Source organism: Sus scrofa, chromosome 4, assembly GCF_000003025.6.
Source record: "Sus scrofa isolate TJ Tabasco breed Duroc chromosome 4, Sscrofa11.1, whole genome shotgun sequence".
Lineage (NCBI taxonomy): Eukaryota > Metazoa > Chordata > Mammalia > Artiodactyla > Suidae > Sus > Sus scrofa.
In genome coordinates this window covers 95,220,350-95,244,961 of record NC_010446.5, presented here as the reverse complement: position 1 = coordinate 95,244,961, position 24,612 = coordinate 95,220,350, and the positions used below count along the sequence as shown (strand labels likewise).

Below are 24,612 nucleotides of genomic sequence, written 5' to 3'. Positions count from 1 at the left end.
AGTGGTACAATATGAACATGCAGGGAGAATTCAAGTGAGCATGAGGGCGAAAGTATCAAATGATAGGGCAGAATTTCCCAGGAGGGAAGGATATGAGTTTTTAGCTTGAAAGTGACCAGTGAGTGCTCAGGATAATGAATGAGAAAATAAAAGCCGACATCAGGAAACATTATAGAAGTATTCTAGAATATTCAGTAATGCTTCAGAAAGAGAGGCCCACATCGAAGGGTATAGGATTGGATGCTGTCATTGAATTTTGCAGAAAGATAATGCCCAACCCCAAATCTCTTCTTAATTCAATTACTCTAGAATGAGGGTACAATAAGAACTTGTTTGAGAATGTAGGGTCTCAGAAACCTTCTGTGTCCCATGTACCTGTTCTCAGAAAGCCATGGAAGAATGTGCTCCAATAAAATGAAGCAATAAGCCAAAAAATGAGGGGATCTGGGAACAAGAGATCCAGCCCAGGGAGGGGACCCGAGACTTCCCAGATGATGACAAAAGGGTAAAACATTCATTGTGTACCGCCCAGGACACACGCAGGACAGTGTGGGACTCCAGGGTGACATCTGTGTGGAGAAAAGTGTACAATTGATTGGAGAGGTGTTAGGAAGAGCCATTGGAGGGTGTGGGGAAACTCAGTGAGATTTAAGGAAATCCAACTAAATGAAAGGGGCAAAAGGCAACAGCTAACTCCTGGAGAATGTTGTATAAGGATTAAAACAATCATAATACATACATTTTTTAGTATTGAAATTAAAACATTTTTTCTTAGGAGTTCCTGCCGTGGCATAATGGGATCAGTGGTGTCTCTGGAGCTCAGGGATACAGGCTCAATCCCTGGCCTGGCATGGTGGGTTAAGGATCTGGCATTGCCACAGCTGTGATGTAGGTCGCAACTGCAGCTCGGATCTGACCCCAGCCCAGGAACTCCTTATGCCGAGGGGTGGCCAAAAAAAGAAAAAAAAAATTTTTTTTTTCTCAGTAATTTGATTTAGCAGCAGCTATTTACTTTTTATTTTATTTTTGTCTTTTCAGGTCCGCACACGTGGCATGTGGAGGTTCCCAGGCTCGGGGTCTAATCGGAACTGTAGCTGCCACCCTATGCCAGAGGCACAGCAATGCTGTATCTTTAACCCACTGAGCAAGGCCAGGGATCGAACCTGCAACCTCATGGTTCCTAGTCGGATTCGTTAACCACTGTGCCACGATGGGAACTCCTGCTCGCCATTACTTTAGATGAGATTTGTCCTTTTTAGAGTTGTGTGTCAGTGGACCCTGCCATCTCCACTTCTTTGTGTCTGACTTCTTTCACTCTGCAGCATGTTGTTAAGATTCATCCATGTGCTCGCACCATCAGCAATTCTTTTTTTATTGGTGACTGGTATTCTGTCGAATGGATGTCCCACCACTGATTCCTCCATTCACCTAGATTTAAGTCCTTTTTTTTTTTTTGTCTTTTTAGGGCCACACCTGTGGCATATGGAGCTTCTCAGGCTAGGGGTCCAATCGGAGCTATAGCCACCGGCCTACACCACAGCCCCAGCAATGTGGGATCCTAGCCATGTCTGCACCTATACCACAGCTCATGGCAATGCCGGATCCTTAACCTACTGAGAGAGGCCAGGGATCAAACCTGCGTCCTCATGGATGCTGGTCAGAGTCGTTTCCACTGAGCTAGACGGGAACTACACCTAGATTTAAGTCTTTTTTTTTTTTTTTTTGTCTTTTTGCTATTTCTTGGGCTGCCCCTGCGGCATATGGAGGTTCCCAGGCTAGGGGTTGAATCGGAGCCATAGCCACTGGCCTACGCCAGAGCCACAGCAACACTGGATCCGAGCTGCGTCTGCAACCTACACCACAGCTCACAGCAACACTGGATCGTTAACCCACTAAGCAAGGGCAGGAACCGAACCCGCAACCTGATGGTTCCTAGTCAGATTCGTTAACCACTGCGCCACGACGGGAACTCCTAGATTTAAGTCTTAAAGAGACCCCTGTGGAATAGACATCAGGGGTCAGAGTGGAAGCAGGAAGATGCATCTCAGGTGGTCCAGGAAAAAGATGCCAGCCCCAGTGCCGTTGCCCAGACATGTCCCCACCTTAGGGCCTCAGGTGTTCTCAGCCTGCAGGGTCATCTCCCAGGTGTCTGTGGGTTTGCCTTCTCACCTCATTCAGGCTTCTGTTCAGCCACACCCCACCCCCACCCCACCACCTCTTGTGCCCTCTCCTTGCTTTATGCCCCTTCTTTGCCCTTATGGTCACCAACCTTATACCCCTCTGTGTATGTCTTGTCTGCTGCTCCCACCAAGGTGTGAGCTTCATGGTAGCGGTGTCGGGGACATACACATTTTATCAAAATGTGTGGAGTGACTCAGTGTGGCTCCCTGAGACCAAGGTCTGTGTCTGTCATCTTGGTCTCTCTGTCACATTGGAGTGCAAGGCATGGTACCGGGTGACAGGCAAGCAGTCGAGGGTTAAAGCTGCACGTATTAAATTTCTACCAGGACCTGCCCTTCAGGTGGCTCCAGGTGTGGTTCCCTGTGTGGAGACAGGGGCCTTCAATGTGATGGCCCGGGGTGACTGCAGTGGACCAGGAGCGTGGCAGGGTGTGGTCTCAGGGAGGCCACCACTACTCCGAGCACCTGTGCCCCACCCCCCAACTAGTTGGAGAGCTTCTCCGTGGTGTGTGGGGCAAGTGGATGGGCTTCCCATCCCTGCCCGGAAAAGCCTTCTGGCCACCTTGGGTGCCCAGGGGAGCTCACCAGCATAGTTCGGGAGAAGACCACCTCTTAGAGCTCTTGACCAGCTGGTAGAAATGCCCCAGAACAAAGTAAGGAGCTTGTCGACAGCTGTTGACTGATGTGTGTAGAGCTCCTGAGCCTGTAGCAACAAGAGAACTTAGTTAAAATTGGCTGGCTTGGCAGCTCCTGAGATGCTGCCTTGATCTCTGCAGCTTCCAGGTGGCCACTTCTGTGTTACTGACACCCTGAAATTTGAGGTTCGTTTTGGGGTGACATGCCTGCCGTGGTGGTTGGATGATGATTGTTTAGATTTTCCTCTGGAGCGGAATTTAATAAAACTACCGAGACCGGCTAGTTGTATTTCTCTCTTAAATCATTAGGGAATCATAATTAGACCCAAAATGGCTTTAAATATTTCTATATTAATGATAATTTTTAGCGTGAAATTACTGCTGGTAATTGGCTCTTGGAATTGGTCTGTGGAGCTGTCTGAGGAGATTCCACATAAAAAGGCACCTTCCGGAAGTTCCCTTGTGGCCCAGCGGATTAAGGACCTGGCTTCGTCACAGCTGTGGCACAGGTCACAACTTGGTGCAGGTTTGCTCCCTGGCCCGGGACCTTCCACGAGCTGTGGATGTGGCCAGACGAAGCAGCACCTTCTGTACTTGGCTAGGGGACCGTTTTTACGTTGCAACATTGCTTTGTTGTAGATAAATGGCCGGGGTAGCCCGGCTCAGCGTGGAGCTTTGATCTGGGCCTCCTGGGTTGGCCCTGGGAGCCAGGCTTCACGGAGGGCTCAGTCTGCAGGCTCTGTTCTGCCCGCTTTGCTGTATGAACCTGTTCAGCTACGGCAGTCGTGCCGCGCCTCTCCCGTCCTGCAGACGAGGAGGCCAAGTCACCAGTGGGTTCTGGAACCAGGACTGGAGCCCAGACGGTCTGACTCCAGAACCTGCACTTTTATTTTTTAAAATGAGAAATCCAGTCTTTACGCATGACAGGAGAATTGCCACTGAAGTTAGATCTTCTGCCAGATTAGTAAAGATAATTTTTTTTTATTTTTAGTGATTTTGATTTTTTCCATTATAGTTGGTTTACAGTGTTCTGTCAGTTTTCTACTGTACAGCAGAGTGACCCAGTCTCGCATGTATATATGTGTGTGTGTATGTGTTATATATATTACACATACACACACACATTCTTTTTCTCACATTTTCCTCCATCACAAGTGACTAGATATATAGTTCCCTGTGCTATACAGCAGGAGCTCATTGCTTATCCACTCCAGATGCAACAGTTGGCTCCCAGTCCATCCCACTCCCTCTCCCATGGCAACCATAAGTGTAAAAGAAACTCCAAGTCCATGAGTTTCTTTTCTGTGGAAAGGTGTATTTGGGCCGTATATTAGATCCAGATATAAGTGATATCATGTGGTATTTGTCTTTCTCTTTCTGACTTACCCCACTTCGTATGAGAGTCTCTAGTTCCCACCATGTTGCTGCAAATGACATTATTTTGTTCTTGTTTATGGCTGAGGAGCGTTCCATTGTGTATATATACCACATCCTCTTGATCCATTCGTCTGTCAATAGAACCTGCACTTTTAACTTCTCTTACAGCACTTCCAGTCATTAAGCACCTACTGAGGTCACGTGCTGAACAGGTACTGCCCAGCAAAATCCTCTCATCAAATGGGATTCGTGATATCGATGGGAAAACCATGGCTTAGATTAAGAATTTTCCCCAGTTCATTTCTCCTCCCTAGTTTTTCTTCTCTTTTTTTTTTTCTTTGACATCTATTCCCTAAGAACTTTATATGTATTGGGCACTGTTCTTGGCCCTGGCGTTCGCTCAGCAGTGAGGATAATCGTTAAATGATAGATGCAGTTCTCATTCTCGTGATGCTTAAATTCCAGTGGAAAGACACAGTGAACTAGTAGTTAAATGAATATATAAGAAAATGACCTTCCCAAAAAAAAAGAAAAAGACGCTGCCAGAGCATACGTACTAGACAGAGGATTAAAATAAGGTGATATGTAATTCCCGTGGTGGCGCCGTGGGATCCATGGCCTCTCTGCAGCACCAGAACACAGGTTCCATCCCAGCCCAGCACAGTGGGTTAAAGGATCCAGTGTCGCCACAGCTGTGGTGTGGGTCGCAGCTGTGGCTCAGACCTGATCCCTGGCCTGGGAACTCCATATGCTGTGGGATGGCCCAAAAAGAAAAAAAAATAAATAAGGTCAGGTGATGCAGAGAGAGGGATCCCTTAGATGGTTCTTAGGGAGGCTTCTTTGAGAGGAAGTGACGTTTCAGCTGAGATCTGGATGACAAGTCAGAGCCGACCAGGAGGAGAGCATTCCAGACAGAGGGGCCCCCTACATATGTCTCCGGGTGTGACATGGGGGGAAAGAGGGTGAGGGGGCCGAGGGGAGGTCAGTGGGAAGGAGGGTCAGTCATGGCTTTGTTGAGCTCAAGTGGAGACCCGGGGTTCTCTTTGTAAGCACCATGGGAAAGTGCTGGAAGGTCGGATAATCAGGTGAGTGATGTGATCTGAGTTTTGTTTGTAAGAGCTTATGGTGCAGTGATTGGATCATGGGACCAGTGCGGCAACAGGGAGCTCTTCGGATGCTGTTGCTATGGTGCTGGCAAGAGGTGGTGATAGCTAGTGTCGGGGTGGTGGATGTGGAGAGAGAGGAGGTCATGAGTTCAGGTGTGTCTGGAGAAAGAGATGGCTTGACTTGCTGAGAATTTGATCTAGGGAGCTAGAGAGAGAGGGGAATTTAGCCCAGGCCACTAGGCAGATAATAATGCAGTTTACTAAGACGGAGAAAGATGAGGTGAAGCAGCACCGGAAGGATCTGTTTCAGACATGCTGAGCTTTTATTCTTCTTGGTTGGCCTGCAAGAGGCATCTCCATGTTGGAGCTGAATTCCACAGTCATCAGGGCCGAAGACGTGGGTTGGGAGTCCGTGGTCTGTGGGTGACACCTGAAACCATGGAACTGGAGATGACCTTGGAGAGAAGGGAGGTGGAGGAGAGGACCAAGTCCTGGCATGTGCCAGTGTTTATTGGTTGACCTGGAAAGGGCCAGCAAGTGAAAGAGAAGGAAAACCCGATGTGCGCATGTCAGGGAAGCCAAGAGGAGAGATGTTTCCGAGAAGAGGGGGCACGGCTTCTGCCAGTACAGTCAGAGCAGAGGACACAGAGGATTGGGCAACACGAAGGCCACCGCAGAGCCCAGGCAGGCCTGACTAGAAGGAGCTGGAGATTCGATGTTAGGTGTCCAAGGAGACAGGGCTCTAGACGACACTTTCAGTGAAGGGAGCGGAGAAGAGGAGTTGCCGGTGGGGGTGTGCGGCAGGTTAGGGTCTTTTCAAACATGGATAATCAAGTGTGTTTGCTTCCTGGTGGGAGGTGTCCACGGGGAGGGATAGAGCAGCGGAGGAGAAAGGGCGTGGCCGCAGGGGTGCTGTCCTTGGGCAGGGGGGCAGGTGCCAGCCCCAGAGCCGGAGCCTTCTGAGCAGCCAGGGTGATGGAGGGAGGGCGGAGAGGGTGCTGGGTGGGTTGGAGGGGCGGTCAGAGGATGCGGGACCTCCCATCCCGTTGCTTCCAGTTTCTGATGAAGGGCAGGTTCGGCAGGGACGTGTGGAGGCTTTGAGGAGAGGTGAGGGTGAGGTGTAGTCCATTTGGAGGGAAGGGAGGTTAACTCGCCAGGGGCCTGCGGTGGGCTTGTAGCGTCGTGTCCAGTTGAGAGAGAGGAACATGGTTTGAGCCGCTAGGTAGATGATGGCACAGTTTCCTGAAATTGAGAACAGTGGCTGTGTGTGTGTCCGTGGGCCTCGGGGGAGGCAGGGAAGCAGCAGGCAGGCAGATCTGTGGTGGAACCAGGGCTGGAGGTTTTCCAGGGCAGTGGAGAGAGGCCAGCCCGCCTGGGGTGGGGGCTGCAGGGTTGCAGACTTTCTGTGTCCACCCAGCCCTGCTGCCAGGGTAACCATTTCCACCTCTTTTTCCCCTTCCTCCCCCCAGAAGTGCCCGCGGGAGCAGCCCTGGCTAAGCAGTATGGCGCTTCTGTGACTGTAGGTCCCGATGAGACCCTCTGCCAGTACCTCCCTCCCCATCCCTTCCCGTTTCGAAATGTTTTGTCTTTGGTTGACTCAGGATCCCTGTGAGAAAGGAGAAAGCGGGGGAGCCCCAAAAGTCAGCTGAAGCAAGCCGGGGGCTGTTGATGCTCTGTCTCCAAATCTCCTTGGAAAGATTCAGCATAAGAACCATTGAAATGAATACTGCCATGCCTGAGTGATCCCTTTTCTTTTTCTTCCTAGGTTTTGGAGAAGGCCTCTGGTCAAGGATTTGCCAGAACCACTGGTGAGATGCTGAGCTGCCGTCTGTGCCTAGGATGGGTCTTTGCAGCTCCTGATCATCTTCTCCCAGCCTCCCTTCCAGCTTTGTCCCACGCCGACCCCTTGGTGTAGGAAGTACCCCTTTTTTATTCCTCTAGGATGCTTTCTTGATTAAAGATAACCAGCAGACCCTCCCCACCCAGCTGAGGATCTGGAAGCTGAGACCTGGGAGGATGTGGCTTCTCCACCCATCTCATCCTGCTGCTGAGGGCAGGGGCCAGGGCTTCTTGGGGAGTGGGGGGTGCAGTCCTTTCCAGACAGCCCTGGTGCCTCCAGGGCTCAATCTCCTGCCTTCTAGCTTGTGCACAGTTCACTCCTAAAGCTTCTGGTGATGCCTGTGTGCCAGAGAAGCCAAGGACAAGCGTCTTTGCGGTTCCCATGGAAATGAGGTGAGCCGAGGTGGGGAGAGGTGCCTGCCAAATGGCGACTGCAAACATTGCTCTGTCTTTGTGGGTGGGGGATAAAGTTCTCAGGAGCTCCTTCCTGTGTCAGACCCAGGCTCTAAGGTAGTGACCCACAGTGACTTAAAAAAAAATCTGTCTCTGGAGTTCCCATTGTGGCTCATCAGGTTAAGAACCTAACTAGTATCCCTTAGGATGTGGGTTCGATCCCTGGCCTCATTCAGTGGGTTAAGGATCCCACGTAGGCCGGCAGCTGCAGCTGCGATTCAACCCCTAGCCTGGAAACTTCTGTATGCTACAGGTGTGGCCCTAAAAAGACCAAGAAAAAAAAAAAAATTTGTCTTGGAGTTCCCATCATGGCGCAGCAGAAACAAATCTGACTAGTAACCGCAAGGTTGTGAGTTTGATCCCTGGCCTTGCTCAGTGGGTTAAGGATCTGGCGTTGCCGTGAGCTGTGGTGTAAGTTGCAGCCTTGGCTCGGATCTGGCATGGCTGTGGCTGTGGTGTAGGCCGGCAGCTATAGCTCCGATTAGACCCCTAGCCTGGGAACTTCCATATTGCCATGGATGCAGCCCTAAAAAAGCCAAAACAAAACAAAACAAAACAAAAACTGTCTCCATTTCTGTACAGTAATGGCCTGTGGACCCCCCCCCCCCGCCCCCCGCAACTACCCATTCAGGATGCTATGAGATCAGCATGTGCACCACATCTTCTGCTTTAACAGCAGACGCCTTTAACTTTAGGGATGCCGGAGCTCTGTCTGACTTGAAATGCCGTAGGATGGGTGGTTTTTATTTTGTTTTTCTAAAGCAGCAAATTTCCTTGCTAATAACGACGCATGGCTTGGGTGATAAAAGTTACTGGAGTGTCAGGATGAAGTGTGGCTTGTGCTTAAACTCAGGCAGGCGTGATGTGGGTGTGGCCTGCGCCGTGGACAGGCCGCAGATGCATCGCTTGAGGTTCAGGAATCGCTCACAGGCCCGGGGTCAGCCCAGCGAGGGCTTTTGCCCGTGTCTCTCCCTCCACTGAGTTCCTGGTGTCTTTGTTTTCCCGTCTCCTCTCTGGGACCTCCCCAGACTCTCCAACCCCTGAGCCCCCAGCGGGCACTTCCTTTGTGTTCGGATTACTTGGGCATTCGTCCCCACTCGGGGGGGCACCCGGCCCCCAGTCAGGGTGGCTGTCCTGCCTGGCATCCTCCAGGACAGGCTTTGGTGGAATCGCTCCTGTGTTCACCTGCTTCCCGCTCTTCCCGCAGAGGCTCCTTCTTGGTGCTGCTCCTGAGGGAGTGCTTCCGAGACCTGGGCTGGCTGGCCACCATCCACGGCATCGGCGGGGAAGTAGGCTTGCTGGTGACCAGTATCGTCCCTCAGACCCCCTTCTTCTGGGCCATGCATGTCACCGAGGTACGGGCTTGCTGTGGCCCTGTTGGGCCCCCTGGTGACGGGGGGCGCGTCAGAGGTACTCATCCAGAGTGGCCACACTCTTGGTCGCAGTCTCATTCTCGCCCTTCATGCCTTCCATCCCCTTGGGGTAGCTCAGCAGTGCTGATGGGATAGGTGACCTCTGCAGGAACAGACGTGGGACGCGAGGCAGACAGTGAGGCCTGTGGGGCTTGTACCGTCCACAGACTCTGCACCAGAACATGCAGGCGCTGTTCGGTGCCCTGGCCGAGGCGGAGGAGCAGCAGCCCTACCTGCACGACTTGGCCGTGCGGCGCGGGACCCGCTGTCTGGCCGAGTACCACCTGGGCGAGTACGGCCGGGCCTGGAACAGGTGCGTGCCCGGGCAGGGCCGGAGGCGGGGAGGCCCTCGGACAGAGCGCGCCTGCCCTTCCTCGCCTCTCCCTCCTGCGGACTCTTTCTTTGCTGCTGCTTCCTCTCTCAGGATCATGTCTCCTCTGGATCATCTCCTGGTCTGGGGAGAAGACAGAGGAAACCCCACTCCTCTTAGTCCAGCCCCTGAAGCCCTCCCCTCTGTGCTGTGTGTGGCTCCCGGTGCCATGACCTGCTTCTCCTTCCCTCTGGCCAGGTGCTGGGTGCTGGACCGCGTGGACTCCTGGGCTGTGGTCATGTTCATTGATTTTGGCCGGTCAGCCACCATCCCCGTGCAGTCCCTGCGCAGCCTGGACAGTGACGACTTCTGGACCATCCCTCCTCTGACTCAGCCGTTCATGCTGGAGAAAGGTAGGCACCCTTCACCCTCCTCATGAGGACCTGGGGACCAGAGATGCTCTGCCCGCCTCCGGACCCTCAGCAGGATGGCAGCTGAGGCCCTCAGGATATCTGCCCGTCAGCCTCTGTTCTTCTGATCTCCCCCCAGGTTGCCGAATCTGCCCCTTGCAAAGCTGCGTCTTGAGTATTGGTTTGCATACATGGTCTCTGTGAGCAGGAAGATCCCCAAAGGGGCCGCAGGTGCTGCCCAAAGGCAGAGTTCTCTGGGGAGATGGAGAGGAGGGCAGCGTCCCACCCTCACTTCTGCCAGAGCCGCTCAGCTGCCATGTATTTCATGTGCATTGAGTTTTGCTTAAGATTTCTTTAGAGAAGGATTCTTTGTAGAAAAAACTAGAATTTGAAGACCATTGATAGGGGTTTTGAGTGCTGGACTCAGGGTCTTTCCCTGATGTGCTGTTTGTCCCTTAGTTTTTTGTTTTTTGTTTTTTGTTTTTCTCTTTTAAAATTGAAGTCTAGTTGATTTACAGTATTGTGTTGGTTGCAGGTCTACAGCAGAGTGATTCGGATATATATATGTGCTTTTTTTTTTCCCAGATTCTTTTCCATTATAGGTAGTTTTAAAATATTGGATATAGTTCCCTGTACTATACAGTAAATCCTTATTTATCTATTTTATACATAATGGTGTGTATCTGATAATCCCAAACTCCTAGTATATTCCTCCCTTCCCCCTTCTCCTTCGCTAACCATTATGTTGTCTTCTGTGTCTGAGTCTGTTTCTGTTTTGTAAAGAAGTTCATTTGTATTTTCAGATTTCACATATAAGTGATATCATATTTGTCTTCACTTAGTATGGTAATCTTTAGGTCCATCCTTGTTGCTACAAATGGCAGTATTTCGTTTTTTATGGCTGAGTAATATATATGTACCACATCTTTTTTTTTTTTTTTTTTTTTTTTTTCCCGTTTAATGGCCACACCCGTGACATGTGGAAGTTCCCAGGTTGGGGTCGAATCAGAGCTGCAGTTGAGGCCTACACCACAGCCACAGCAGCGCCACATCTGTGACCCATACCACATGTGTGACTTGCCTATTAAGAGGTCCTGTTTGTGGCAACACTGGATCCTTAACCCACTGAGTGAGGCCAGAGATTGAACCCATATCGTCCTGGACACTGTGTCAGGTTCTTGACTCCTGAGCCACAAAGGAACTTCCCCCATTTTCTTTATCTGTTCATCTCTCGATGGACATTTAGGTGGCTTCCGTGTCTTTGCTGTTGTAAATAGTGCTGCTGTGAACATTGGGGTGCATGTATTTTTTCTTTTTCTTTTATTTGTCTTTTAGGGCCGAACCAGTGGCATATGGAGGTTCCCTGGTTAGGGGTCGAATCGCAGCAGAACCACAGCATTGCAGGATCTGAGCCGTGTCTGCGACCTACACCACAGCTCATGGCAACGCCAGATCCTTAACCCACTGATTGAGGCCAGGGATCGAACCCGCATCCTCATGGATGCTAGTCAAGTTCGTTAACCACTGAGTCATGACTGGAACTCCGCATCTTTTGAATTGGGGTTTTCATCTTTTCCAGAGGTATGTATGCCCAGGAGTGGGATTGCTGGATCCTATGGCAACTCTGGTTTTAGTTCTTTAAGGAACCTCTATATTGTTTTCCAATTTACATTCCCACAATGTAGGAAGGTTCCCTTTTCGCCAGACCCTCTCCAGCATCTATTATTTGTAGACTTGGTGATGATGGCTGGTGTGAGGTGATGTCTCGTTGTAGTTGTGATTTGCATTCCTCTCATGATTAGCAGTGTTGAGCATCTTTTCATGTGCATGTTGATCATATGTGTCTTCTTTGGAGAAATGTCTACTTAGGTCTTCTGCCCATTTTTGACTGGGTGGTTTGTTTTTTGATAATTGAGCTACATTAGCTGTTTGTATGCTTTGGAAATTAACCCCTTGTTGGTCGCATCATTTGCAAATATTTTCTCCCGGTCTATAGGTGGTCTTTCCATTTGTTTATGGATTCCTTTGCTGTGCAAGAGCTTTTATGTTTAATTAGGTCCTGTTTGTTTGTTTTTGCTTTTATTTCTTTTGCCTTGGGAGACTGAACCTAAGAAGATACTGCTATGATTTATGTCAGAAGATGTTTTGCCTATGTTCTCTTGTAGTTTTATGGTGTCATGTCTTATATTTAAGTATTTAAACCATTTTTAGTTTATTTTTGTAGATAGTATGAGGTGTTTGTTGCTCTAGAGCCAGACAGTCTTGAACTAGAGAGGCCCCTTCTCAAGACTGGGGTTTAGGTGAGACATGAAAGGGTGAAAGACTGCTGTGAGGGGTCAGGAGGAGATGTGGACGTGAAGAAACACACACACGCAAAGTATGATGGAAAACCGCCTCCCAGAAGAGCTGGACCAAGCCTCCCTGTGAGGCTGATGGGCTTTTGCCCAGTGGTCAGGAGGCTCCACCCAGAGGTCATCTTGGGTCATTGCATGAAGAGGGAGGCCCAGCCCAGGGAGTGAAGCCAGCAGACAGGGCTTCTTGGCTCAGAGCTTCCTTCTGGTAGACTGAACCTGACTGCTTGGGGGTTGGAGGGTGGTCCAGAGTAAGGAGCCCCCTGCCCCACGGAGCAGCTCCCAGCCTGTCAGAGTGGCCAGTGTTTACAGCCCAGATACAGGGGTGCTCAGCTTTGAAACAGCCCCTGAAGCCAAGCGACAGGTGTAGTTTTTCTCTCTATGGATGAGGAAAGGCTCAGAAAAGTGAAAGGGATTTCATGTTTCATAGCAAGAAAATGGCATAGCTGGGTGTGGAACCAAGGCCTGACCCTTGCTATGAGCTGCTTTCATACACTCAGTCCCAGAATTTGGGGGTGGGTGGGCAGGAGCTGAGTAAGGGCAGACGTTGTCGTCGTGGAGAAAGGCGAGTGTCACACCAGCGCTCTACCCTGCCTTGTCCCAGCAGGTGGGATGCTCCCTGGTTCTGATGAAGGGGCTTCTCTGTCTTTTAACCGCTATCTCTTCAGGCAAGACTCTGAGAGCAGAGTTGAGTGAAGGCAATTTTCTGTCCCCCGAATTTCCCATTAGGGAATGTCAAACCCCAGATCTCTGTAATTATTTTAACGACAATAATGCTTCCTTTTACATGCTCTTTGCTTTGCTCTCCCCCTCTCCTCCCTCCCCAGCGTTTATTATCTCGTGTTATCCTGGCAGCAGGGAGTGAGCACTAAACTAGCAGAGACTTGTCTGCAGGAGCTGGTCTGCAGCCAGAGCACTTTCCTGGAGCCCCGGCCTCTCACTTCCCTCCTGGGCTCCTCCTGCCTGACCAAGGGCCACTAAGGTTTTGTTGTGCTTTGTTTTGCAGGTGTTTTGAGTTCGTACCAGGTTATTCATCACATCCTCAAAGGGAAAATCACCGGCGCCTTGAACTTGGAGGTAACCGCCCTGTATCTGCTGTTCTCCTCCCTGCCCAGCCCAGGGTCTCAGCGACAGGCCCAGCCCCTGCCTGGAGGCCGCGCAGAAGCAATCCGAAGTTGTCCGAGGGTTGGGTGGACCGGCTGGGGGCCATCCTTCCTTCCCTCTCAAATTTTCTTTCTCTTCCAGTCTCACATCCTGAAGTTTGAAGAGTTTAAATAACGTGGCTACAGCTGGCATGTTCCCTCTCCTGCCATCACTCTCAAGGCCTTGGGGAAGACAGAGGCCACATTGGCCTTTCCCAAGCTCACCTCTCAGTTCATCCTGTCTCTGCAGCCCCCCAGCTCAGAGTGAACATATGAACCAAACACGGTTCCATGAGGTCAACAGATGGAGGTAGCCGGTGTATTCTTTCCCGTGTCTCCCCTTTGTGCCCCCAGAGCATGATGTAAGTTGCCCTGACAGATTCTGGAGAATGGAGGGGCCCCGCTGCTTAATTTTCCTGGCATTCCGTTGTAGAATCAGGTAGGGAACATTTAAACATTGAGCTGTCACCTTGGTGAATAAATGTTGGCATGCTTCACATTTGGGGTGAATGATCCCTCTGTGTAGCCACCGGTCCCCAGCCCTGCCCTGTAAAACCCAAGCAGTGGAACTAGGAAGCGGCTGTGTGCCTCCTGCACGTACCCGCGGCGTCTGAGGGCCCTGCACACCGTCTGGGATGTAGATACATGCAGGTCAAAGTTTGTTTTCTCACCTTCTTAGTGGATAGAAGAACATTGGTTCAGGATGTCATGGTCTTGAGTCTTTTTTTTCAATGCTGTGAGACTTTATGAGAAACCTCAGGTAAGTCACAAAAGGGAGCGTTAGGTTTGACCAGAAAGGGGGAGGGTTTTCTTAGAGTTGATGTTGATTCGCGCAGAGGAGTTGGTGCTTCCTTTTACAGCAGGTGAAGTGGACCCTGTTATTTCTTTAAATGATTTGATTGGAGCCAAACTATTTAAATAATTTTATTTGCTTCATCCTTTGGTAGATGAGAAAGATACATTACAAAATACATTGTACAGAGAACAGCTCACAGTACACATCACTGAAAACGCAATCTGCCTTCCAGCCGGGGCTGGTGATTAGTTCAGAAGAAAGCCACAGGGGCCCGATTTCAACTCTGTGAGTTTACCCCGGTCCCCTCTTTTATCTCCACCTCAGCACAGGTGAGCGACGTGTCAGGCGGGTGCGGTAGCGTGGGAGCGGTGAGCTCTCCATCCCCCTGAAGCAGCAGGACATTACGGTCCCTTAAAAGGGGAAAATGACCAGTGTGAAAACGGCTGTGTCAAACCAGGCATCCCAGAGCTCTGGCATCCTACAGGTTCCCAGATGGCTGCTGTCCTGTGTCTGGGCTTAGCCAGCCCTGGCCTCTGGTGTCTGTCACCATCCTGTCTGTAGGCAGAGTCAGTCCTCAGAGGATTTGAGTTTGTCTGCCTCAAAGCAGACTCACCAAGACCCGGAGAGAGCAGCAGCTGGTGCCACACGCGGAAGTCATGCCCGCACCTCTAAACCACAGGAACAGGCTTGGCCCTGGGCACTGCCCATTCAGCTCAGCGGACTCCCTTCCCCAGCGCTTCCCAGGGCCTGAGGCGAGGATGCAGGCAGACAGAGCAGTCTCCTTAAAGCTGACCCTTTCGGGTAGGACCCACCTCAAGGGAGTGCCCTGAAAGAACCCACCATCTCCAAGCCACACAACTCACTTCAGAGCTCTGTCGGCCACTCTCTGACAAGACAGGATGAAGTGAGAGACGGGAGGCAGGAGCAAGGGAGCTACCAGCTGTCACCCTTGAGTGCTAGTTAGAAGCCACTTCCTGGGAAGGAGGGGAACCAGTGACACAGGAGTGGTAGCTACACGGTTTGTTGCCAAGACTAGAGAGACCACATAAGTGCTCGCGACTGCCCCCATCCCCACTCTGTTCATTTAAAAGCGTTTCTCTGAAACCGCCTTTTCAGCCTTTTTCTTCTTAGAAATTCGAAAACATCTGTGACTAGAAGTGAAAAGTAGTCCTAAGAGTTCATTAAGGTCATCACTTCAGCCTCCCACACTGGTTCAGCAAAACAGGCTCTGCCTCCAGGGGGTACAAGTACTGGGCACTCCAGGGCCCCCAGGAGGAGGCTGGGTGCTTTTAGCCCTGTCTCTCTGGCTGAAGGAGCCCCTCATTTATACCAAAGCCACAGTGGACTTGGCACCCCTCAAGTAGTTCAGGGGATGGGGGTGGGGAATTTAAAAAAAAGATGAGTCAAGACCAGCGTCTTCAAATTAACAAACTGTAATTGTTTTCCCAAAGATACATTTTTTTTTCATACACATCCATCATACACTGTAACCAAAAAAAGCAGTGTACATGAAATAAGAGAAAATAAATTAAAAATCCATAGCATAGGTAAGGAGGCTCTAGTCTGGAGCACAGCTGAGTTTCCAGCAATATAAGGAGGCTCGAAAGTTTCTTTTATAAGAATGCCTGCTAGCAAGGGTTCCAGCCAGGTGGTTGGTTGGTCTGTAAGTCAGTCTTGAGTACTTGAAACAGTTCTGTTTTTTTTGTTTGTTTTTTTTTTTTTTTTTTTTTCCTTAGCGTTTAGAATAGCCATCATTGTCCTGCAATAGGCAGAGCTATCACGTCCAGGAAAAATGAGGGAGGGAACCACAGAGGCAGCGTGAGATCCAAATACAGCATTCAAAGGTAATTGGTCCAGTGGTGCCTGGGGAAGGAGGAAGGGGACCGCTCTCCAGGGTTAGCCATCTTCCTTCGGGGGTGTGTACCAGCCTGCAGAGAGACCCAAGAAAACAGTGAGGCAGAGGCTGATGTGCACCTTTGGCTCCAGGTCACTGAAGGTGTCTCCAGGGTCAAAGGTGAAAAGGTCCTAGAACAGCTTCCTGGTGTGGGGAGGACAGGTATGTGGGAAGGCGAGAACCAGCCTACCTGGAGATTTTAAGGACAGGGAGAATGATGCGCCCAACCCGAGAGGACAGCAGCGTGAGATGAGCTTTCCTAAAGGGTGCTGGGGAAGAGGGGCAGCGGCGAGCGCCCATGTGCTATGACTGCCGTGCTTTACTGGAGGAGGAGTGGCAAAGCAAGGGTGGCAGGCATCACCTCTGCCTCACTCACTTCGCAGAACAGGGGCAGGCGCTGTGTTAATGGGCAGGAAAGGCTCAGAAACCAAAAGGGGTTCTTGCTGTTTTGGTGAAAGTGAAAACCTCAGGCTTGCAAAGGTCTAAATCTCAAGTTGTGGCTCCAGCCTCACCGTTTTTTTCGTGGATCTGCACCAAGGACTTGTAGGACTGCTGTGCTCTTGTCAGACTGTATTGAGACTGGGGAGAGGAAGCCACCAAAATCAGGCCATGGCCTTCTTGCTACCCAGAGATGCACGAGTCCCAGCTCCCAGCACTGTGCTCTGCTCAGTCGCTACCCAGACCCTCCCTCAGGCCAAGGCCCTGCTCCTGTTCCCACCATGGGCCTCCCTAGCCCACTGCCCATGCTACCAGCCCAGAGGCTTCCTCGGCCTCCTTGTGGTCCAGCCAGTCCCCGCCCCTTACTTTGTTGGCTCCGAACTGTACTCGTGCTTTTCCCTTCACCAGTGTGGCACTGATCTGCATGATCACTGACTCTATTGAGTAGGCACTGCTCCAGCCCTAGGAAACAGTGGGGGTGAAGCGAAAAGGTCTCAAGAGCTTGTTCTCCAGACAGCAGCTGCACCTACTAAAGGGCCCCTGCTCTTCACTCCCAGAACAGCCATCTGTTTGCCCAGGTCAGTGGGTGCAGGGCCTGCCCGGCAGAATGAAAAGGCCACCTTATGTAGGGGGCTGTGTGGGTAAAGCTCAACCTGGCCCTGCCCAGGCCAGCAGGCTCACCTGCTTGGTGAGAAGTTCCATGCAGATGGCACCTCCACCCAGAACATACCTGCAGAAGAAAGGTTAGTCAGGCATGCCTGGCGAGAGGTCCCCGCCCTTCCTCACCCTCTGCCCTGGCTGGGCCACTCACCCTCCGGAGAGGACTGGAGACACAACCCTGACAAATGGCGGGTCAAAGGGAAAGTTATCCTGAGGGAGAGACAGGCGATGATCAGAGAAGGCAGGCCAGCGTCCTCGGGGGACTCTAAGGTGGAGGAGGCGGCATAGGCTGAGGAGGGGGAGGGAGGTTCTAGAAAAGAAGGCCTTACTTTAAAAGAAAAGTTAAGTAGGATGAAGTCGGCTCCTTCTTTCTCTTTGAGGATCTGGAGATCATTGTGCAAAGCGCTGTCCTGGTCAACTCTAGAAAGCAATGAGTCTGGGCTCAGCTCCCAGTCTGGCGCAGGAGCCTGGTGACCCCAACTCCCCCTCACCAGCAAGCAGCAGAGGACCAAGCCCCTGGCCACACCCACTCCTGAGGACCCCCCCCCCCGCCCCGCCCCAGTGGCTCCACTCACTCCTCGCCCTCCTTTCCAGTCCCGCAGCCCCCACTCACTTGAGGAGTTTGACATTCCAATCATACAGACTGTCATTCACAAGTTCGACTGCATAGTTTCCTGGAAGGAGGGAAGACGGGTGTTATTAGCATGATCCAAGGGGTGAGTGATGCTCGATGCACGTCCTTCTCTCAGGCTGAGAAAAAAAGGTCAAAGGCTCCAGGTTCCCTCCAGATGGATGTACATCCAATCTAAGCCATTGGCCTGGGGTGTTCATAAGCACCCTTACATCCCAAACCTCCTGCCACCATCATGCCCCTCATGAGAAGCTCGTGTTCAGACCCCTCTGTGAGGCAAACTCACCACCTTTGAAACTCTGTGATCGGTATATATCCCTGAGCTCCTTCATCAGCCGGTCAGTAGCCTGCACCGAGCCAGACACCGCACCCTGCGAGGGAGAGAGACGAGAGAACGCCTCATGGTCATGTGCTCGGAAACACTGCACTAGACCTTAGGGGCAGCCTGGCAGCAGGCCCAGGGTTCAGGCAAGGATGAGGCACACACATAACCCACCCAGAAGAGGATCCTGGTCCCCAGACTGATACTTGATGGCCTAACACCTCCCAGCCAGGACCCACCCACCCCTTGGCCCAGCTTCTCCCTAGAGGGCACGTACATTTAAGTAATCTTGCCTCTGGTTCTTTTTAATTTTCTCCAGTATGGCCAAGTTTTCTTTGCCGATGCCATCATCTTCAGATTTCTTGCCCTCGGCTGGCTCCTCTTCTTTCATTTCATAGTGATCTAGGTCTTCTGTGTCCTAGAGGAGGTGTAGGGTGGGAGTAGGATAGAGGAGGAAAGAAACCAACACATGCTGTGGAGAGGGGCCGTCCCCTTCCCTGTCCCACCTGAGCTAGAGCTGTGAGTTAAGGAACAGTAGTCTGCGTGGCAGGCCAGTGAGGACGCCAGCCTACCCACTGCTGGAGAACTCCCAGCCTCATTCCCTCCACAACCCAAAGGATGAGGCCGGTCTCTCCTATTCAGTTCTCAAGCTGCAGAGCTATGTAAGGGCCTAGGAAAAGGAGGAGAGAGACTCGGCCCTCTTGTTTCCCTGACTGAGCCTCCTTCAACCCTCCCTCAAGCTCTCCTTTGGCAGCAAAAACTCTTAATTCCTAGAATGACTTGGGCCTGACACAATGACTCAAAAGCTCATGTTTCATTAGATGCCTTTTGTACCCAGGAGTTCCCAGGATTCCAGGTCCAAAGGAGAAACCTGGATCAGAAATCTCCTGCCTTCCCAAGTGCAGGGCCAGGATCAGGCATGGAGGGGCACCCACTGTCAAGACAGATATGAGGAAGGAGGTCCAAAAAGGCAGATGGTAGAGGTCAAGAACAGGAGCAGCCCTCTGCCCTGCCCTGAGGGAGGAAGCCGTTCACTGCATGGGGGGGGGGGAACGACACTGCACCCAGGATCCAGCCCCCTCTCTGTCAGCCTGTGGAGACTGTCCAGCCAGAGGATGTCTCCTGGATCCCCAACCCCTTAGTGGATCTTAAGACTCTGACAAAGTTACAGAAATCGCAGAACCTGGGCTCTTAGCTCAGTGCTGAGAAAGTGGCTAGAATGATTTCCTCACTCTGGCAGGACATGATAATACTAACCTAATAATTACATTAATTGCTAATATCTACTGACTAAAATTATATGTCAGGTGCCATACTAGATGCTATATACACATTAGCTCATGTAGTTCTTATAACCACCAGGCCATTATTCCATCATTACCCCCTTTTTACAAATGAGGAAGCTGAGGTTCAGGTGAGGTTAATAATCATATAATAATAATCATATTGAGAGTTATATAACTCTCAATAGGCCCAAGATGTGAATCAAATCCTGTCTGGCTCTGAAGTTCAAATTTTTAACTGTTACATTTCACAAAAGTATATCTTCAGAGAATGTATCAAATAAATTATTTAGCATTGTACGTGCAACGCCTCATTTAATCTTAAAATCAGATGTGATAGATAGTATGATGCATTTTATAAAGAAACTGCAGCTTAGTGAGAGCAGGTAAAATTCCCCAATTGAGATAGCTAGGAGAGACAGGATGCAAGCTCAGGTGTGACTACAAAGTCATTTGAGATTAAGTTCTTGACTATTTAGTGTAAACAGACCTGCGCTGAACTGTCTTCTGTGGTTGGATGTGGGTGCCCTGCCTCTACGACTCTGCTGTCCCTCCACAGCAGTGAATCTGTCTTTATTCCTTTGTTGTCCCAGTTCTAGACTGGAGTTCTGCATATAGCAGGTGCTCAATGCTGTGACTGAAAGAGCTTCCTTCAGTGCCACCTTGGGTGGAAGCTTACCTCAGGCATCTCTTCATCTTCGTCTTCCGAAGACACGTCCTCCTGTGTACACTGCAGTGGGGAGAGGAAAGACAGGGATCAGACCCTGTTGGCTTCCTAGAATGCAGCCTCTGACCTACTCCCCTGAGCCCCTGGGTCTGGAAGCTGTGTGCCTGCCCATAATGCTGCCACGGCCAGAACTGAGTGGAAGCAACAGCCCTGGCAATGGCTTCACTACCAGCCCATTCTTCTACCATAAGCCAGAGAATAAAAGAGTAGCACAATGGCTGTTTCTGTTACCTAACTCACACACCCATTTAATTTCCCCAAGAAGCCCTGCTTTATTCAGTCATTTCTAGACTGATATTTGCATTCTGGGATCTGGACAAGGGGGTCTCAGTCCCCAGTGGCTATCCCCTGCAAATGGTAAAAAAAAAAAAAAAAAAAAACCCAACGACAAAACCACCCCCTTCCTCTCAATATAAGGACTAATCTTGCCCAGGAGGGTGTTTTGATAGGAGAGGGGAAGCTACCAGTGCCCCATTTAGCTGGATTCCCATTTAGAGAAAGAGGCCAAGAATCATGACATGCGTAGGTGATTGGAGTGGGTAGGAGAAACGAATGCAGGTTCATTTCAACTTGTTACTTATTGAGTGCTGTCTGTGGAGCAACTCTGCATGACAGGGTTCAAAGGCCCTCAGTTGCTCACCTGTTCTGCTGGCAAGGGCTGATCCAGCATCTCCACATCTGGATGCTGAGGGAGGTTATAGAGTTTACACAGGTCGGAGATGATCCTCTTCAGATGCTGCAATAGCTGGGGGTAGGGACCACACGACATCAAATACTCCTTCCTCACCCCAATCTGGGCACGTTCTTATCTCAGAACCCAAATTGGTACCTAGTTCTCTAAAACTCACAAGCCATGGGGCCGTGGGGAGGAGTTTACTGGAGGAGCCCTGGGACTGAGGCAGGGCTCTCCCTGTGGCCTCAGGAAGCAACTCCCCTAAGGTGTCTGCCTCCAAATGTTCAGGCTATACTACACCATCCACTTTCCACATGTATCTTTCACAGGATGTTTTCAGGACATGGGTCCCACACACCCCCACCTCAACACCCTGGACCCCTCACCAGAGTATTCCCTTTCTTTATGTCCACCAGCCTCTCCAAGACAGCAGCCAAGTTAGGGTCATCAGACTCCACCGACCAGATGGGGGGCACAGCAGGGTATGATTCCTGAGGGCAAAAGAGCAGGGAGAACAATCAAGATGGGAGACTCCAGAGGGAAAAGCTAGATTTGGCCTGCTTTACACTCCCCAAGACTTCTAGTCCCTTCGCTCTCCACCAACGCCACCACCCCCCCCACTCGCCCAGCTCAGCAGGTTCCAAAGAAATCCCAGACCAGGAGAAAAAGTCCCTGGGAGGACCCTTTCCAAGAAGCCAGGTCCCCTTCTTTTTTTCTTCAAGAGTAAATGTCAGAAGAAAGCAGCGCAGCAAACTCTCCTAACAGGGAGGGAGGTCTCCTCTCTCCTGTGCTGCCCATACACGCTCCAGACTGGGGGTGCTCCAGACTGGGGGTTCTCCCGCCCCCAACACATGGTCCTCCAACCTTCTGTTTCTGAAACTCCATAATCAGTTGAGGACAGGACCACCTCATCACCATCACACTGACGTGAAAAAAGCAGAAACCACAGATCACTTTCATTTTAGATGGGGAGGGAAGCGTTAAAAACTAGATTAGTTCTCCAGAATCTAAAAGTAAAAGAGGAGCAGGAAGAATCTTCCCACCCCGTTCCCAACAGAACCCCTCAAAGGCCGGTTCTCCCCACCTCTCCCTTGGGAACCTGCCACCCTCTCAGTCCAGGCGTAGGCTGTAGGGCTCCACACGGCAGGCTGGGAGAAAGAAGCCTACGCTGCTAACATTCCCAGCATTCCTGAGCCCCGGTGCCAAATGCAGCCTGACCAGACTCCCCCTCTGCCCAAACCAAGGGGGCCAGTTCAGGCCAAAGTCTCCTATATGGGGGCCACAAGAAGTCCGACTGAGAACCTTCTCAACGAAGCCCTTCCAGGCAGAAAGACAGTGGGTGGCTTCTGGTAACTGGGAGGGCAGATAGAAGGGGGCAAACCTATCCTTAAGGAAGTGGAAGCATAACTCAGGCACAAAATTAACTCCTGAAGTTTCCACACATGCCAAGGAAACCTTATCCACTCCTCCCTGGGCTCTTAGCTCTGCCATGGCTACACTCTTCAATGCTGAAGGAAAACAAATTATCAAAGATGCTCAAGTCTTCAGCTCACTGAGCCACACCTAGTCCTTCAACCTTAATATCTCAGCAGGAAAAAGGAGAGGGACATGAAACACAGTTTGGTGGGGCATCATCCAACCCAAGCGGAGGCTGGCCTCACCACACCTTGACCTGGTTTGATAGAAAAAAGGGATAAGAAACAAGAGCCATGTAAACTGAATTCAGACCCCCAAGCGCCACGCAATTCACAAGTCTGCCTTTCCCCAAGCTGCTCCCAATTGCAGTCTGCCTGCCTGGATTAAAGCACTGTCCCCTGGCTCGCTAACCAGTGCTGCCAGCAGGGCAAACACTATCACACCAGGTGGTATCAACCACTGTAAGTGCTACACCATGCAGTATCAGGCATTCCCAGATTATCAGAGGCCAAACCTCTTCACAGGATGTTTGAGGGTATAGCCTAGGACATGTAAGGTGCCTCCTACTCTAGCGCACCTAGGATGGTATGATGTTCACTAGGAAAAAAGAAGGAACTGTCAGAATAAACGGGATAGCCCCCAAACGTCACCATCATTACCAGGAAAGGCAAGAACCCAAGACAACGAGAGATACCCACAGGGACCAGGAGGGGAGTGGCGACTACCAGCTGGGGCAAGAGGAGAGTTAGAGGTTATACCAGAATAAAAGGGAATCCAAAAAGAGGAGTCGCTGAACTGCAAACTATCACTTAATAAAACTGAAAGAGGGGCTAAATAAGAGATGCCTGGGCAGGGATCCCACAGGTGGCAACGTCCTAAATCAAAGGTGCTACTGAAAAGGGGGCATCACTGAAATCTGCAGAGTTCCAAGGGAGGTCCTTCCAGCTCAAGTCAGTGCAGCAGCCTGGAACCTTCAGGTGATAGTGGGGGGATGAGAGGGGCATTCTTGGGTGGCAAGGTAAAGTTGCTTAGTAGCCAAAATCATGAACCCATGGATGTGGGTGGGTTAGTGGAAAGGGGTAGTTGAGGCGCCATATGTCGGGTGTCCCTCACTATGAAGGGCAGAGATTCTTTCCAGGTGCACGACAGAACCTCAAACGGCACAAACAAGTGTAACCTGGAGAAAAGGAGCCTAGCCCCGAGAGGGGGATTCGGCCTCCCAGGTCTTTGGAGAGCAAAAAGCCGTGTGGGGTAATCCCGAGTCCCAGACAAGAGGTCCCCAGAGACGCGCACGCGAAGGGGTCCTCACCGTGATGTTGCAGTGGATGCGGACAGGATCCCCAGGCACCGACCCCCGTGGGGGGAGATGAGGTCCGGGCGCGGCCCCCGCCCCGGCCCCTCCGGCCCCAGCCAGCAGGAACTCGCAGCTCAGCTCGTCTAGGCAGGCGCTGGCAATGCGGAAGCGCTCGTGGCCGCGGTGGAAGATGGACTCGAGCAGCTTCAGCTCCCGCCTCAGGCAGGGCCCCGGCCCCGGGCCCCCCCCGGGCCGCCCCCGGCCCCCGGCGCCGCCCCCTGGCCCCCAGCTGCTGCCCCGGCCCCGGCTGCTGCTGCCCCTGCGGCTGCGGCTGCTGCATCCTCCGCTCCGCTCCGCTCCGGGGCCGGCGGGCCGGGAGCCTCCGGCCTCCGCTCCGGGCTCCGCCGCCGCCGCCGCCGCCGCCGCCGCGGTCCGCACTTCCTGATCCCCCCTTCGCCAAGATGGCGCCGCCGCCACCTCTGGGACAGGGCCCCCCCCCTCCGCTCCCTGGCCCCCCCCACAGCCGCCGGAAGCCGCGCGCCCCTCCTCCTCCTTCTCGGAGACTCCGCCTCCGTCCCCTCTCACGTGACTTCGCTGTTCTGACCTCCTTCACGTGACACCTCTCTTCTTCCCGCCCCTTGTTCTCCGCGGCCACCCTCCACATGTGACCCAGGGCTTCAGCTCGCGGCTTGCAGAGCCTCAGTGCGTGTTTACGTACGGCGGGTGTGCGTGCGTGCGTGCGTGCGACGGCCCTCGCCGGCTCTCCCCTCTCACGTGACCCGGCGCCGCGTGCTCCCAGGGGCTACTTGTGCGGGACTCTGTTTCCTGCTCTGGGCCCTTTTACGCCGAGCACCGGTGAACGTGCCGGGCGCTCGGTGGTCGGAAGAAAGACGGAGAGCTGCGGTCGCCTATTTGCTTTGTCCTGCGCACCCACGCTTGTCCTCGGCGCAGGGTGCCCGAGCCTCTGTCCCCTTGGGCACACACTGAATGAGGGACATGGGATTGGAGAATGAGCCGGATTGGCAGGGCCAGGACCCTCTGTGACCTTGGGTTAATTACCTTCCCTCATTTCTCTCATCTGTGCAATGACAGATGAGGATAGTAATGCTTGCTTTGCCTCCCTCCGAGGATTGGAATTGAAATCACGAAGTGATTGCTGGTCGATTATGTACGAAGAGTAGCCAATAAGCTAACCTTTCACGGCTATCAGACTCTCGGGGTCTGGACGACGTTTGGGGTGGGACGGCACGGGCTTCCTCTGCG

At 51.8% G+C, this 24,612-nt stretch overlaps 2 protein-coding genes across 2 annotated transcripts in view; one reads left to right on the top strand and one right to left on the bottom strand.

Annotated features, from left to right (window-relative positions):
• The window catches only part of TDRD10 (tudor domain containing 10), a 53,233-nt gene extending 39,524 nt beyond the window's left edge, over positions 1 to 13,709 (top strand). Inside the window, 7 exon segments of the mRNA NM_001246198.2 lie at positions 7,064 to 7,106; positions 7,440 to 7,530; positions 8,798 to 8,945; positions 9,170 to 9,315; positions 9,571 to 9,725; positions 13,080 to 13,150; positions 13,319 to 13,709. Coding sequence (NP_001233127.2) covers positions 7,064 to 7,106; positions 7,440 to 7,530; positions 8,798 to 8,945; positions 9,170 to 9,315; positions 9,571 to 9,725; positions 13,080 to 13,150; positions 13,319 to 13,351 — 687 coding nt within the window. The 3' untranslated portion in view covers positions 13,352 to 13,709.
• On the bottom strand, positions 15,429 to 23,813 carry UBE2Q1 (ubiquitin conjugating enzyme E2 Q1). Its single transcript, XM_001929469.6, is given in 15 exon segments — positions 15,429 to 15,939; positions 16,418 to 16,484; positions 16,710 to 16,805; positions 17,025 to 17,073; positions 17,155 to 17,213; positions 17,333 to 17,423; positions 17,617 to 17,677; positions 17,921 to 18,005; positions 18,234 to 18,374; positions 19,919 to 19,969; positions 20,607 to 20,711; positions 21,026 to 21,130; positions 23,365 to 23,603; positions 23,606 to 23,632; positions 23,635 to 23,813. Coding segments are annotated over 15 exon segments (1,263 nt in total). The 5' UTR covers positions 23,690 to 23,813; the 3' UTR covers positions 15,429 to 15,907.